The 16,276-nt window shown below is 37.4% G+C and overlaps 1 protein-coding gene across 6 annotated transcripts in view; it reads right to left on the bottom strand.

Annotated features, from left to right (window-relative positions):
* Nav3 (neuron navigator 3) overlaps positions 1–16,276 on the bottom strand; it is an 830,635-nt gene that overhangs the window by 53,581 nt on the left and 760,778 nt on the right. For all 6 annotated transcript variants that reach the window (XM_045151620.1, XM_045151622.1, XM_045151621.1 and 3 more), the window contains one exon: positions 1,209–1,292. In XM_045151620.1, coding sequence (XP_045007555.1) covers positions 1,209–1,292 — 84 coding nt within the window. The remainder of the gene's footprint in view (positions 1–1,208; positions 1,293–16,276) is intronic.

Below are 16,276 nucleotides of genomic sequence, written 5' to 3'. Positions count from 1 at the left end.
GCTGAGATTAAAGGCATGCACCAACACGCCCAGTTTAAAACACATTTTAAATATATTATGTATTTATTTATTTGAGTGAGAGAGAGAGAGAGAGAAAGAGAGAGAGAGAGAGAATGGGTGCTCCAGGGCCTCCAGCCACTGCAAACAAACTACAGATGCATGTGCCCCCTTGTACATATGGCTCATGTGGGTCCTGGGGAATTGAACCAGGGTCCTTAGGCTTCACAGGCAAACACCTTAACTGCTAAGCCATTTCTCCAGCCTCTCCAGCCTTATTTTTAATTAAAAAATATTTATTGATTTTTTTTATTGGCATGCAAAGAATTAGGTTCCATTATGATTTTTTCAGACTTTTGTTTTTCCTATAACTTTCTCAACATCCCTCCTTTATTCCCCATCTCTATTCTGCTTCCATGTTACTAGAGTCCTTTAACTAGACCCTCTTCTCAACATGGATTGCCAACTTCTCATAGAGAGCTTTTCCTCCATCTTATCTGCATTTGTTGTCTTGTTTTCTTGATGACAGTCAACTAGAAAGGGGTGAGATCAAATCTTAAAGTGGTTTTAATTTGTATTTTCCTAGTAATTAAGGTTATTGAATATTAAAAAACAAACCTCTGGCCATTTGTGTCTGTCCTTTTGGAAACTGTTCATTTCATTAGTCTCTTTGCTGATCAGTTCTATGCATGCATATTTAACATTTTCAGTTCTTTATATATTCTAGATATCAACCCCCTGTCTGAGGACTAAGTAGCAGAGATCTCCTATTCTGGAGGCTTCCTGTTTACTCTGCTGACAGTTTCCTTTGCTGTGCAGAAATTCTTTTTCAATTTTGTTTGTCCTACGGTTTATTACCAAGCTTACAGACCATGCATTTCTGAAAAATTCATCAGAGTGCAATTCTTGTCTACTGCCTAACAATTTGCTGCAAGAATATTCAAACTTTCTTTCTTAACATCAGATGTTATTATACAGTTCCAGACAGAATTAACATAAGATGAAAATACTTTGTGTGGATTTAAATGTTTTCGTCCCAATAAATAATCTTATCCTGACCTTGTCAAAATTGAAAGAGAACAGGTATTTCATTGCTCTAGTTTTGGACAGAGCTCTCAGACTGTTTTTGAGGTGCATTTCTCTGCTATCATTTAAGCAGCCTTCGAAGCGTACAATCTCCTTCAAGCCTCAGTGGCAATTCCCCACCATACCTTTTGTTCCGCTGTCATGGTTAGACTTTGTAATCGGCCGGTCATATTCCCTAAACTCTTTTCAAAAGCTGCTACAAGGTGAGCCTGTGAACAGAATGGAAGAAACACATTGAAAATATCATATTCTCATATGGATAAGATTAAATTCCTTTATTTCACAGAATACTTAATTTCAGGTGCTCTCTTTTAGTTCTCTGACTGACCTTAGCTCTCTTACTGGTAAAGCTTCTTGAACAGTAAGCTTCACTTTGCATCTCTAAACTTTGCTTTCTTAGGATCAGCACTTCATTCTCCTGACATTTAGTGTGAGCTCAGCTCACAAAGTGGGGTGATGTTTTGGAAATAATAACATCTTCTGACTTGCACATCATGCAGCGATCTGACATCCAAAATACTGAACAAAGTTCTAAGCTGCCTAGTGTTTGGAAAGCCCAAAAGGAGGTCACTTTGAAAACCAAATGGACAAATGTTCCTCATTTTATACGTTATGAAAACCTTTGAGGACACTGCTAGCTCCCTATTGCAATGATCTTCTCCTTCAAGTGTCAGACATCTGCTGACAGCTATAACACGATCTTTTCTCTTTTGCTACTTACAAAGAACTGGAAGAAAAAAATTGTCCTTACTTTCTAATCTCTTTAATAAGGTACCTTTCTTCCTACTTTCTATTTCCTTCAACTAAGAAAGTCTGGGCAGACCAAGGAGAAATAATTGTTGTCACTCTTGTTTTATAATATGCTTTTGTGGATTTGGGGTTTTATTTTAAATTTTACAGAATTATACTCCTGGACATAACCATCACTCTTGGGATGAATACTTAACAGTCTTAGTCCAGCTCCAAAGCAGTCCAGTTCCTATTACTCTGCCTTTATTAAATACCTGGAACTATGAATACTACATCTGAAGAACAGTCCCTCCTCTGACCTCAGGCACAACTGCAGGGACATTCTCTCACATGGGTATAATTATACTGTGATTCTAAAAACATCTAAGGATTGAATATTGTCCAACTTAAATCCATAATAAACTAATTGTGAGTAAAATTCAGTGAATGATTGGTTTTTCTATGGGAAACATATGATAGGAACAAGTAAGATGTATCTTTGTGAAGCCATAGCAGAACTGAAAGGCCACAGCACCTCCTATAAAATGGAACATAAGACTCATGTAAGAATAAGTTCATATGTTTGTGAGCCAAGAAACAAGGAAGGGTCTAAGAGCCCTCCCATTTCACTCCCCATCCCTGTTCCTTATCCATTTCCAAAGGTAACTATTAGGGTATCTACTATATGGAATATTTTCTTACTTTTACTGATGCTTTTTATACCTACATTTGCATTCCTAACCACTCTGTTTTAATGTGACTTCTTTTAAAATCTAATCAAGGGTCATAATATGTCTTTGGTGACTATTTTCAGCTTGCTTTTGAGATTCATCCTTGGGGTACATAGCAGGGTGAATTGTGGTATAATCCACTATTTTATATAAACTTACAACATAAATTGACCTTGACACCACTTTGTGCTGGGTATTAGAAATAACCTCACTATGACCATAAAATGTGCTAGTAAAATCCAAAATTGAATAATAATTTTTATTTAAAATTTTAGGAGAAAGAATTTGTTCTTTGTACATAAAAAAAAAAGATTGTCAATACTACAATGTTTTAGTTTTCCAAAAGTAGAGAAGTAAATGGTTTAATCATTGCATTTCTGGTATATGCATTTGAAGTAAACTGTTTTTTGCTTTCTGCACATTTAATCTGTGTAATGGGAATTAAAACATGAAAAAAAATCATAATTATAAAGAATAAGCTATAAGTATAGATGTTTGCTTATATTTTATAGCTCTAAATAATGACAAAGTATTTACCACTGTAATATCAGTTGCTAATCTCTGTAAAATTACATGCATTAATTATTCACAAATAACCTTTTAACTATTTATTAAATAACATTTTAATTTGAGTCTTACTTTTTCCAATGAAAATCATGTTTAAACTATTGAATTAAAATTATTTTATGTTTATGTCACCTTGGCTTGGTTTTTTTCAGATTAATTTTGTTACTTTGCAAATAATACATGTTACATTTCTCTTCAAATGCAAATGGAATAAAAGAGGTAAATTAGGGGACTTTTTTTTTTTGTTCTTCCAGTAATGACCTTTATCACCAGAATAAAACAAGAAAACTAGAAAGCAAAGCTGATTAATCTATAAAGTAAAGGATTTCACCCAATGTCATACCCTTTTAAAGAAATATGATTTTCAAGGGTAATTACATGGTTGAATTGATTATAACTTTTGGCAGTCATATAATTTTCCAGATAGCGTAAAATGTATTAATATGATAATGAATATTCTGTGAGTTCTGTTTGATGAAGCATGGAAAGGCAGTGCAATTGAGAAGACTGTCAGTTAAAGGAAGCTATTTTCATACATACTGTGCTCAGTCAGGAAATCATACAATGTACTCTGAATAGACATAACGAAAATTACTGTGACACTAACCAACAAGAAGGAATATTATTTTACATTATATATATATATATATATATATATATATATATATATATACACACACACACATACATTTCACAAATGTTGCAGTGACATTTCAACCACACAATAAAAACTACTTCATGCACATTACTATGGGGATACATGTGATATTTATATAACAGGAAATATTATAAGGTGTTTCATTTGAAAATTAGTAGTTAAATGAAGGGCAGCTCAAAAATTAGATCTTGCATTTCTTTAACATGTATAAAATTGTTCCATGTATCTTTCATGGTTAGCAGGTGCAAACAGTTTCCTTCAGAAAAATAGAGAAAAGTAAGAACTGCTGTATTATATAAAAACATTAAATAGAACAAGGAAATGGGGTATAGTCTCAAAGCCAATAATACCCAAAGGAATTTTAGTTAAGAAATCATTTACTGAAAGGCAAAATACCTTTTTGTTTTGTTACATAGTCATTTAGTAATGCTTTTGAAAAATGTTGGTAATAAGTAGCCTTGGTTCACATTGTTCCTATTTCAAAATTATCTAAGGGTCCAAAGATTATGTAATCAAAACAGAAAAAAAATACATTCTACTTGATTTAGCTACATGAAGGTGTGGGAGAGAGTTGTTTAGAAGAACACTGCTTATTGTAATGTGACCATGTACATGTCTCTGCATGGGGAAGAGACCCTGTTTGCCTTGCTATTTGTTGGTTTGTTGGCGGCGGTGGGGTGGGGGGTGTATAGTGATTCAGAAAAGGCCAAACAAGAACATATGCCACCAGATACCCTCTATTTTCTAAAACTGCAGTAGGAGAATTAGCTTTCCATGTAGTAGTTCATGTTTTAATGCAACGCTTTTCAGAATAACTCCATAAGAAGCGGTGAAGACTTGGTGCTCATTGTTCTAACTGTATGCTTTACTCAACTACTCAAATGAAAAGTGAACTCACTGGAAACCTTGCTGCTCTATCACTGCTCCTTTGAACACAGTGAGAAGAAAGTGTTATAGAAAAGCAAATATATTCCTAATTTGTGGGGAATCCTATATAAGCATATTTGTGCTAAGTCCAAACATGGAGCATATGTATCACAAAATGCACTTATTTAAGAAAAATCATTAAGCTTGAATACATTCATCCAGACATTTAGCAAAAATGAATACCAACTTTAGATTATCACTACATTAAAAACTGTTAATGAAGTTTTCCATAGCTCATTGAAGTCTTCCTTTACAAAATTATGCCTACTTCTTATTACATTATTACTGGGAATATCACATCCACCTTTTGCCAGAATATGTTTTCTTGGGGTCTGAACAAGTGAATAAATGAAGCTTCATAACTAGTTACATTGGTTCACTACAAGATTCTGTTTAGAAGATTCAAAAAAACAAGCAAGTGGGCTGGAGAGATGGCTTAGCAGTTAAGCGCTTGCCTGTGAAGCCTAAGGACCCCGGTTCGAGGCTCGGTTCTCCAGGTCCCACGTTAGCCAGATGCACAAGGGGGCGCACGCGTCTGGAGTTCGTTTGCAGAGGCTGGAAGCCCTGGCACGCCCATTCTCTCTCTCCCTCTATCTGTCTTTCTCTCTATGTCTGTCGCTCTCAAATAAATAAATAAAAAATTTAAAAAAGAAAACCAAGCAACAAAAATATGAGTGCATTTCAGGTCCTTGATGTATATCAGTGAGTAGGCATAATCATGAGCTTTCCTAGGAACTGACATTCTAGAAAGGGTAAGATGGAGAGGTATACATATTTATATACTAAATGAATAATTTTATCAAAAGCTCAATACAATTTTTCCAGTGCCATTCATTTTCTTGCAAATCTCATAATTTCTTTTTTCTTTATAGCTGAATAAAATTACACTGGGGATTTGGAGGACATTCCCTTTCCTAATAAGCAAGTGGCAGCTCATGGTTTCTGGGGAGATGAGGCATTCTCTTCCATGATCTAGCCACTGGTAAGTGATGAGAAGAGGAAGTGCAATGAGACTGAAGAGACTGGTACAGGACTTTGGGCCCAGAGAGGGTTAAATTCCATGGACATGAATGGGATCCCAGCCCTGTAGACTTCAACTTTTGGATTCTTACTCGAGTTAGCAAAGAATTGAAATTATGTATTCTAGAAAAAGTAAATTATAAATTATGAGATTTATTTTATAGAGAGTTAGGGTCCAGAGGAGAGATAGCAGGGAGCCCAGAAAGGTGTGTGTGTGTGTGGGGGGGTGTTCCCCATTTCCAGCCTAGCTGAGAAGGGGGATGGAAGATGGGAAAAAAAATCCCTTATATAGGAACACACAGGAGAGAGAGAGAGAGAGAGAGAGAGAAAATCATGAGCGCCCAGGCCACAAGAACTATGTCACATAAGAAACATAAGAGATCACAGATAATAAAAAGATAGTGAAGTACTGAGAGATTAAAAAACCGCATACATTTAACAAAACAGGAAAGCACCCCAAAACAACAGGAAAGTGCCTGTACATGAATAAATAGGAGAGATACTTAGATGTTATCCATATGATCAAAATGTAATATATAAATACAAAAATCTTCAAAAATAATAAAGAACAGACAATTAAAATATGAGAAAGACTTGACCTATTTATTATGAAGAAATCCTGCACAAAGTGCTTTCCTTCAGTCCCAATGACTAACTTATTCATGCGCATGTGCATGTAAATAGATGCATACATGAATAATCGAGAACTTAGATGACATGACATACCAGGAATGAAATTTAGATAGCATTTATTAAAGGAAAAAGCAAGTGTCAACTAAATATTGTGAAGGCTCATTATGGTCTAAGACATTAAAAGATCATTGGAGAATTTCCTACGTTGAGGGATGACTGGCTGTTTCTACCTGAAAGACCCACTGCTCTGGGTCCTCCTTCAGCAGGATCCCCTAGGCTAGTGTCCCAAAATATGTGAAGGTCCTTGAGCTGCAATATCAGTGAGACAGATCTGTCTTGATGGCCATCCTGAGGCCTGTCAACTAGACTTTTCTTGACAGGTCTCCCAAGCTTGTCATAGCTGGAGCTGTAATCACCACCACTGCTCCCGCTACTGCCAGAAGTCCAGTGTTTGTTCAAGTTATTGCATTTACATGTAAATAAATTCTCATTCACTCAATAAAAAGTACACAATTCTTTGTGCTGAATCAAATCATAGCTGTTTTAGATAGGATTTACTGATTATTGGTTAAATGCACTTAATGTCTAAAACATGTGATGAATGTTCAAATGAAAGAATCCCTGTGGTTATTTGCTTCTTTTAAAGATGTGTATATATTCCATTTTTGCACCTCTGATCAAGTAATTATTGAAATAAGTTCTTATGACCTTTAAAGATGACTTTAGCAGTTTATGCAGTAGGCTTTTTCTCTTCAGTGGCAGCTTTCTTCTCTGCTGGAGATCTGTAGCCTTGGCTGACCTGGAACTCACTTTGTATAGCCCCACTTGGCCCTCAGATCTACAGTGATCATCTACCTCATCCTCTGTGCCACAATTGAAAGGTGTGTGTCACCATGCCAGACATATGGATTACTTTTTTTTTTTTTTTTTTTTTTTTTTAGGTAGTTGTCTTGCTCAAGCCCAGGCCAACCTAGAATTCATTGTGTAGTCTCAAGGTAGTCTTAAACTCCTGGCAAACCTTCCTACCTCTGCCTCCCCACTGCTGGGATTAAAGGTGTGTACTACCACACCTGGCTTGTATTAGTTTTTAAAATTAAAATAGTTCTTTTTAAATGACTGTGTCACAATATTTAGAGATATTTCTCCAATATCTGAATCATATGATGGAGCCAAACTAGAGAATGCTAGGTAATGTATCAAGACATTTGCCTTCCTCATTGACGATGAACACAAAACTTCCATGTGTTTCTTTCACCTTGTTCTCTGGGAACAAGTTCAGGTGCTTAGGAGTGTTTCACACTGAAGAGGGGGTAGAGTTAGGGTGACTGGACTCTTCAAGGTGAAAAGTGCAGGCTGACTTCTTATATTCTGTCTAGTTCCCTAGAGACACAAACAATCAGGACCCTTCATGGGACAAAGGTCTTTCATAGGATTTGAACATTGTGGTCGGTCAAGTTCAGCCCCTGGTACTCAAGGTGTCAAAGTTAATCTCTTCCTGAGACAGCCGCTAGCCCTAACCAAGCAGCAAGCCTTCTGGTTCACCTGGATCAAAAAACATCCCACCACCCTTCGGTTATAAACACCTTTACAAGGGGAGGGCAGTCTCTTTAGCTCTCTCTGATCACTTGGAAACTTCCTGCTGTGAGTTCTTCCCTCAGCTGGGCCTGGGCTGGCTCAGCAAGGAGGGGCTCAGCCTAGGCCCTAGCCCAGGCCCAGCCAGGAGGAGCCCCTAGCCCTTACTCTACCACATGGGTATTTTATTCCCTCCAGTTGCCCACATGGCAGGAGCTCCTTGAACTTTCTTTTCTCTTTTCTTTCCATGCATTTTCCCCCAGATCTCCTGGTCATATGGACTCTTCAGCTACACGTGGCCTGCATGGGCTTTTGGGCTCCACATGGTGTACTTCTCTTCTCCCCACTTTATCTCCCCTTACCTCCCAGCCTTCTGTTTTCTGCACTCCTTTGTAAAATCTGAATAAAGCGTGGAATTTTAGAAATTGTCTTGAATCTGGAATTGCCAATTCTTTGGTCAGTGTGCAGACATGAACTCAGGGCTTGGGGTTCGAGGAAGCACCCCAGAACCCCAATTTCCCTGTTACATAATGGAGGTCCCACTGAGGGATCTTGAAAATGATTTTTAGCTACATTTTTATTCAGTTTCCCCATCTCTGTGAGCCACTGGTACACTCCAGTTGCTGCTTCCTGCTCCACAGGTACTACAGATCCTTTATACTTTAGCAGTTTCTGGGAGTAACAAAAAATCTGATTTATGCTTTATTTTGCTCGCTCTCTCACGTGCTCATTCTCTCTCTCTCCCTCTCTGTACTAACTCTGCCATTGCTTCTTGGTCTGCCCGTTCCACCTTGCTGGAATCAGAGCCCTATTGAAATGTGCTATTGAAGAGGCTAAACTGGCATAAAGCCAGGTGAGGCTCTTTTGTAAAGGTGACAACTTTTGTAGGGAGATGCACTGGGTTGAGCTCAAATCTCCATGGCTGAACTCCTCCAGAGCTTGGGATCTGGTTCTGCTGAGCTGAGGGGGAGGGGCCTCAGGGCAACATGGAGCCTCTAGAACCAAAGACCCCTGGACCCCTGACTGGAATGTCTTCTAGGTCCCCCCCCCCCCATTACAAGCCACTGCGCTATAAGACACATGGCTACTTGTGGAGGGTAGAAGGATGGAGCTCCGACTCCTGCCCTGGGATCTGCCCATCCTGCAGCTGGGGCCTCAACCCATTTCAATTACAGATTTGAGACCTCCCCTTTGGAGTGAAGGGAGACCCCTGTGGGTCTCTAGCTCCCTAAATGAGGGGAGACTAAAAATGCTCCAGCCAAGCCCAGAGCCGAAGTGCTTGGTTGGAAAGGGTTTTTTAACAGGCCTGGGTCCTGACTACCTCCTGAAGCCTTTTCCTCTGTCAACTGGGTGTGGAAAGTAACCACTATCTGCTATGATTTTCTGCCAAAATGCTCTATGGGAAATATATTTTTATATACTTGTAAATTATTTATTCATATAGGTATTATAAACAGCCAAATGAGCTAGGGAAGCTGAGACAGAAGGCTCTCCAATTTAAGGTTTCAATCTAGTAGCCCGACCCCACATTTTTAAGCCATGTGACTTTTAAATTGCTTGGTAAAAAATAAGTAAATAATTTTAATTAGAACTGTGCCTGATATTTTCTTTTTTGTTTGGTTTATAAACAAATAAAATATTGTTTATAGACCCCTTTTGATTTTCTTATTACTCCAAACAGTCCAACAGTTCTTTCCTAAAGTTTTTGTGGGCATTTGATTTACTTCAATGTTTTTCATTGTTGTTGTTTTGTTTTTTGTCTTTAAAAGTCAGATTTAAATAAAGCCTATGGTGAGCTAAAATTTTATGTAAAGAAATCCATACTTTGTTACATTATATCATAAATATAATTACTGAGTTTATGTTCCAGGTCAACTTCAACTTACATAGAAGATTACTGAAAACAAAATTCTCTCTGAGGTGGTGGGTCATAATTTGCCAGGTATTTTTTTTTAAATTTTTTTATTAGTTTTCTATTCCACAAATACAGGCAATTTGGTACCATTATTAGGCTCATCCATGACCTACCCCCTCCACAATGACCCCTCTTTGTTGATGTATATGGGTCGTGCTTTGTGGAGTTAGCCCACAGTTATTGGTATGATAAATGTCTCTGCATATCATGACCCAACATGTGGCTCTGACATACTTTCCATCCCCTCTTCCACAAAATTTCCCTGAGCCATGTTGGGTAATTTGCCAGGTATTTTAAAAGATTGTAATGTCCTATTACTTAAAAGGAAGAGGCAACTGGCCTGAATTTTAGGCCAGCCTGCTTCAAGACATTAAAAATTTGCCTTAGTTACTCCTTTTTCCCCCTTAGTTACTCAATAAAAACATTTCCAATTGTGTCAGACATATTGATAAAGAATATCACCAAAATGGTTATAGTTTGCCTACATTCATAGACTTATAACTTAAAAGTACAATGTATGGAGTTTATTAATAGGAGACATCTCAAATAAATAGGTTATATAAAATCTATAGGTATATATACTGGTAGTATTAAAGAAGTCTGGTTTTCATGTAGGGAATTTTTGGTGACATAAGGACTAAGAAAGTTATAAGCTTTTCTGCTAAGGCTGTTATTTCTCTACAAGTTTACAGCAATAAGGTAGCTAACTCTTTGAAGGTAGACTACTTGCTTCTTTGTCAATGGTTATAAAATTAATTAATTTGGTATAGTTTCTCTTTATCTTATAAGAAAGATGGTTAATTATGGGTTGAGATGAGATGACTAAAGGAACTGAAAGGAAAGTTTTCAATGTTAGATATAAAATGCTTTTGAGTGGAACTTAGATCAAAATATTAAAATATCTGAATGTGTGCATATATAGAAAAGATATAGGAGATCTAAAAATAAACAAATTTTACCTAAAATTAATTTCCTTTCATTAGGAACAAAAAACTAATTTTCAGCAGCCTTGGAAAATGGCTTACTGTTTTTGGCATTTGCCTGCAAAGCCTAAAGACCAGGGTTCGATTCCCCAGTACACACATAAACCAGATGCACAAGGGGCACATGTGTCCAGAGTTCATATGCAGTTGCTGTAGGCCCTGGTGTGCCCATTCTTTCTTTCTCTTTATCTGTTTCTTTCTCTCTCATAAATAAATCAATAAAAAAATTTTTTAAAGTAATTTTCAGGCTAAACAGAGATAAGCACCATGCCTAAAGTTAAATATTTTTCAACTGTCTACAGACTCTTAAGTATCCTCTCAAAATTTTATATAAGGGCATAGACTTAATACAAATTCAACTGATATTAGACACAGGTAATGCCAAATGCTAGGTGGGTCACAAAGTCCTGAATACAGTTGTAATTCACATTCTTTGCAGATCTAACCAGGTTAGACATAGGCGAGACCCTATCATACTATATACTTCAAATAAATAAAATAAATTTCCTGGGTGAAAACAAACAACTTCAGAGTAAGACAAGAAATTTCAGGATGCTTAGCTATCTACTCTGTCATTTCCTTATGATCTTCAATACTGTTATATGCTATTTAACATCATGTCAAGCTGGACTGTAGAAAAAGGGATGACTCCCCCTTTATCTCAGCCCCCATACAAGTTTAAGCTATGTGTTCCCCCAGACCCTCTCCAGAGACAAAATGGCCAATTGTCTCTGACAAGAACAAGGAAATGACAAACAACATATACCTTTGTTTTCCTTTATATTTCCTGTCTTTTGAACACCTAAAGTCATCTCTATAAAATGAGATTTCTCACTAGAAAAGAAGGTCAAATGGGTAAACTGAGCCAAAGTACTTGATCAGATTACAAACTCCTTACATAAGACAAACATGAGACTTACCTAAAATGTGTATCAGGATATAAATAGATAAGATAAAAAGACATTAAGAAAATGATGGCTTAGTGGTTAAGGTGTTTGTCTGGAAAGCTTAAGGATCTAGGCTTGATTCCACAGTATCCACATAAGCCAGATGCACAGGGTAACACATATCTGGAGCTTGTTTACAGTGACTAGAAACCCTGACATGCTCTCTCTCATCGGTCTCTCTCTCTCTCTCTAATATCAACAAAGGGCAAAGTCCTTCTGTTTAAGGACATAAAAGGAAAGATTACCTTAAAAAAAAAAATCTTTCATCCCTAGACTATTCTAAAACATTCACAAATGTGGGGGGTCCCATATCCCAGACTCCTACAGAGTGGAGAAAAGAAAGTGTTCCCAGGAAACACCTTCCCCCAGAAGGGCATATAGGCTGTCAAGACAAGAATAGATGCAGAAGTCTTTTCACATGGGCCTATCTTGCCATGGCATTGCCCTTACATGCCACGATGTAAGATGCGTACAGAGCCAGGGGACTGCTGGAGGTACGCAAGCTTGGGAGCTGAGCAGAAGAATAAGCATGGATATCCTGCCCTGGACCATCCCTGCTCCTGGAAGCACGTGGACTGCACTATATCCCCACACTATGTGTTTGGCTGGGAAGAAAACAGAAAAATTTGGGTAAGGGCTCTTATAGGAAGGAGATAAAAGTATGCCACTTTCTTTTCCCAAAGGAGGTCAGAGAGATTGCCCCTTTTTAGGAGAAGTTACAAGTCAAGATTGGACATAACCTGACTCTAGACTCTTCATTTTCCTCCACTTTATTTCAGATGGGACAATCGGCTTCCAAGATAGCCAAAAAGTCTGTGCTAGCATATCTCCTAAAATACTGGGCTCATTTAGATTATACAGGAGAGAACAAAAATTGTCCATTACTTCTCTCCAGAGACTCAAAGATACCATAGAGGAAAAAAATCTTAAAAATAAATTCTTAACTCAGTCAACATCTGATATTTGTAAAAAAAAAAAAAAATAACATAAAAATTGGCTATCAAACCAGATAAAAACTTCAAAACAGTTACTCCAGGTGACAAGTTCTGTTGTATTATAATCAAAAAGCCAAAAAAAAAAAAAAAAAAAAGGAACCAAAAAGAGGTTTGAAAAAGGATAGAAAATACCAGGAAGTTATAATGGTAATAAAGGTTGATCAGAGAAGGTCCCTTTCAGTGAAATATTTAATTAAGTAAAATCTAAAATATGTTTACTTGATGTCAAGGTTTTAACCAGTAGAGAAACTGAGTCTTATGGTTAAGGCCTCACTCATTAACAGCTCACTGATACTGATTTGTTAGTTTAAAGGTTATAAAAACTGGCTTTAAGACTCTCCATAAAGAAAATTAGGTTCTTTTATTCATCACGCTTCTAACTATTGGAGAAACTGAATCTTAAGACAAAGGTTCACATATAAGTGTTTAACTTCCAAAGATGAGGTACTCACACCTAAAGACATTATGACTTTAAAGATAATTTCTGTTTCATTTATGATAATTCTATTAAATGATTATCACTAGGTTTAAGTGATTTAATTTCAGTCACTATAACCTTTATCCTCCTGTTAGGTAAAATATGTTGGGATAACTAGCCTAAGCTTTATCAACTTTAAGTCATGGGTAAAACATTGTTTTTTGTTAATAAAAATTTCTATGGTACATACAATCAATTGCTATCAAGATTAAACTAAACACATTAATTGTCAAATGGTGTTTTCTCTTTCAAAACAGATTTGTCTAGGATTGTATTAGAGCTTAGCTGTTTTGGCTCAGTAATGACTGGATTTTGCTCTACTATATGTAAAGTAACTGTCTCATTTCTGGTATCTCAAGTCTAGTGCTTTATCCCTGCTTTAGGGTATAGCCTCATACTTACACAATGGCCCTCAACTGAGAGAACTAATTTTAAGATCTCTAGTACTGTTTCTAATGTTCCCTGGGTAATTAGTACCCACACAGATATCTGGACTAATAAACAATATTTTAAAATACAGGTACTAAGACTTTATACTGTCTTACTTGCCCCTTTTTGACAAGTTCTGGGTTAAATTAATTGGTTTAGATTTGTATTGTTTTTAACACTGGTAACAGGTTCTGCCTGTATTTATAGCTATTAGATATTTATTTAAAGAATAAGATGTACCTTCTTTCTTTGCCTCAGATATGGCCTATCCTTCCACAGGACAATCACCTTTTTAAAGGCTGGGGGCTGGAGAGATTGCTTAGTGTTTAAGGCAGTTGCCTGCAAAGCCAAAGGACCCAGGTTCAATTCTCCAGGACCCATGTAAGCCAGAAGCACAAGGGTAGGCAGACAACTGGAGTTCACTTGCAGTGGCCAGAAGCCCTGGTGTACCCATTCTGTTTCTGTTTCCGTTTCCGTTTCCGTTTCCGTTTCCGTTTCCGTTTCCCTTTCCCTTTCCCTTTCCCTTTCCCTTTTCCTCTCTCTCTCTTAAATAAATAAATAAAAATAAGATACATTTTTTAAAATAAAAAAATTAAAGGTTGGACAAAATGACTTTAAGCTTTTATGCCATTCTTTAACTAAATCTATTTCAGTAATCAAATGTGCTCTATATGTACATACATCCAGTCTGGTGTAACTCCCTTTCTAAGTGTATTAATAACCTATGTAGAAGCTGAAGCCAACTGGAATCATCAGGGCTACAAAGGCCAATATTTTGGCCTGTGTTCTTAGGTTATGAGGTCAGTAGAGATGATGGGACACTTTTACACTGGCTTCCTGGTAAATCACCTGTCTTCCTGAGCACAGAGGATATGGAAACCCAAACAAATAAATGGAGTGCAATCTAAAATGGGAGAGTCACAAATGAGGAACAATCATTCCTCCTTGCTTTCCAAGGAAGGGAAAACTACTTGGTCAGTATGGCCCTGACTCATCCTAACAGACAAGAAACACCAGTAAGCTAAAGGGCTACTCCTGATTCCCTAAAGTTTTTGGAGAGCCATTAGTGACCTCCAGAATTAATCCTTGATTAAATTTGGCTATCTTCTTGGTCTTAAACACTCAAAAAATTGTATAACCAAAGATAAATGCCCTATTAAGTAATACAACAAGAGCTTTCCAAGAGGGGAAACAAACAAGGCTTTATTTATTTATTTATTTATTTTTTTGTTTTTCGAGGTAGGGTCTCACTGTAGCTCAGGCTGACCTGGAATTCACTATGGAGTCTCAGGGTGGCCTCGAACTCATAGCAATCCTCCTACCTCTGCCTCCCGAGTGCTGGGATTAAAGGCGTGCGCCACCACACCCGGCTTACAAACAAGGCTTTAAAATACATTGTCCCACATCTCTAATAGTTCTAATTCTGTAATAAAAAAAAACCCATAGATGTCAAAAGGTTATTTTTAAATCTAAAAGATATATATATATATATATATATATATGACTCTGACCAAAGGTTGCCTAATTCAAAAGATTGCCTTATGCTGGGAAAAATGGTAAATCTCTTTTAACCTGTGCCAAGACATCCTTAAACAATTCGTAAGAGCAAAAATATATGTGTACTGCCTTTAATGGAACCCAGTGGCTCTATAGTACCAACCTTTGGCCCTGGTTAACTCCAGGACAAATTTTAAAAGGTACACTCTGGAAGGCTATTATCAAAGTTAAACATTATATAAATGCTTCTGGTAACTGTGCTAATATCTCATCTGTTTTGCAAGCCATACAAAAACAGATTCAAACTATGTCAGACACTACTGTGCTATTCAATGAACAGTTCTGGGAAAAAAACAACAACAACAACAAAAAAAAACAAAAAACAACCTCACCCACTTTGTGCTCAGATGGTCCTGGGTCAATCCAACTTCATGTACCTGGGTTTCCTATAATGCTCCCAAGGCCTATAAGTCTACAAGAAGGACAACTCTAAAGGTGACCAGTTTGCTGTGCATTCACTTCTCATTATTTTCTCCCCAAAACTCTCTAGCAAGACTATCTTCCTGCACTCCACCAATAAACTTCTGGTATCCTTTAGAGTAGTTCCCTTCTCTGGGAGAGACTCTCTAATTGCAACAACTTCAATCTCTATTCAACAGAAAATAGTTAGCTATCTGACATCATCACCCCTTGTCATCTAAAAGCAGTTACAGTTTCTTCCCATGAGAGGGGGAAATGAAGACGAGGGTAGAGGTAGGGTGACTGGACCCATCAAGTTGAAAAGTGGAGGATGATCTCTTATCTTTTGCCTAGTTCCCTACATAGACAAACAATCAGGACCCTCCTAGGAGGGAGGTCTTTCAGAGGATTTAAATATTGTGGTTGGTCAAGTCCACACCCCTGGAACTCAAGGTGCCAGAGCTAATCTCTTCTTGAGACAGCCCCTAGCCTTACCCAACCAGCAGGCCCTCTAGTTCACCTGGGCCAAAAGACAGCCCACCACCCTAAGGTTATAAATTCCTCTGCAAGAGAGGGCAGTCTCTCTGATCATTGGGAACTTCCAAAAGTGGGTGAGTTTTTCCTTCTGCTGGGCCTCAGCTGTCTTAGCTCAG

The sequence above is a fragment of the Jaculus jaculus genome, chromosome 6 (assembly GCF_020740685.1).
Source record: "Jaculus jaculus isolate mJacJac1 chromosome 6, mJacJac1.mat.Y.cur, whole genome shotgun sequence".
Taxonomy (NCBI): domain Eukaryota; kingdom Metazoa; phylum Chordata; class Mammalia; order Rodentia; family Dipodidae; genus Jaculus; species Jaculus jaculus.
This window is presented reverse-complemented; position numbering and strand designations above follow the sequence as displayed.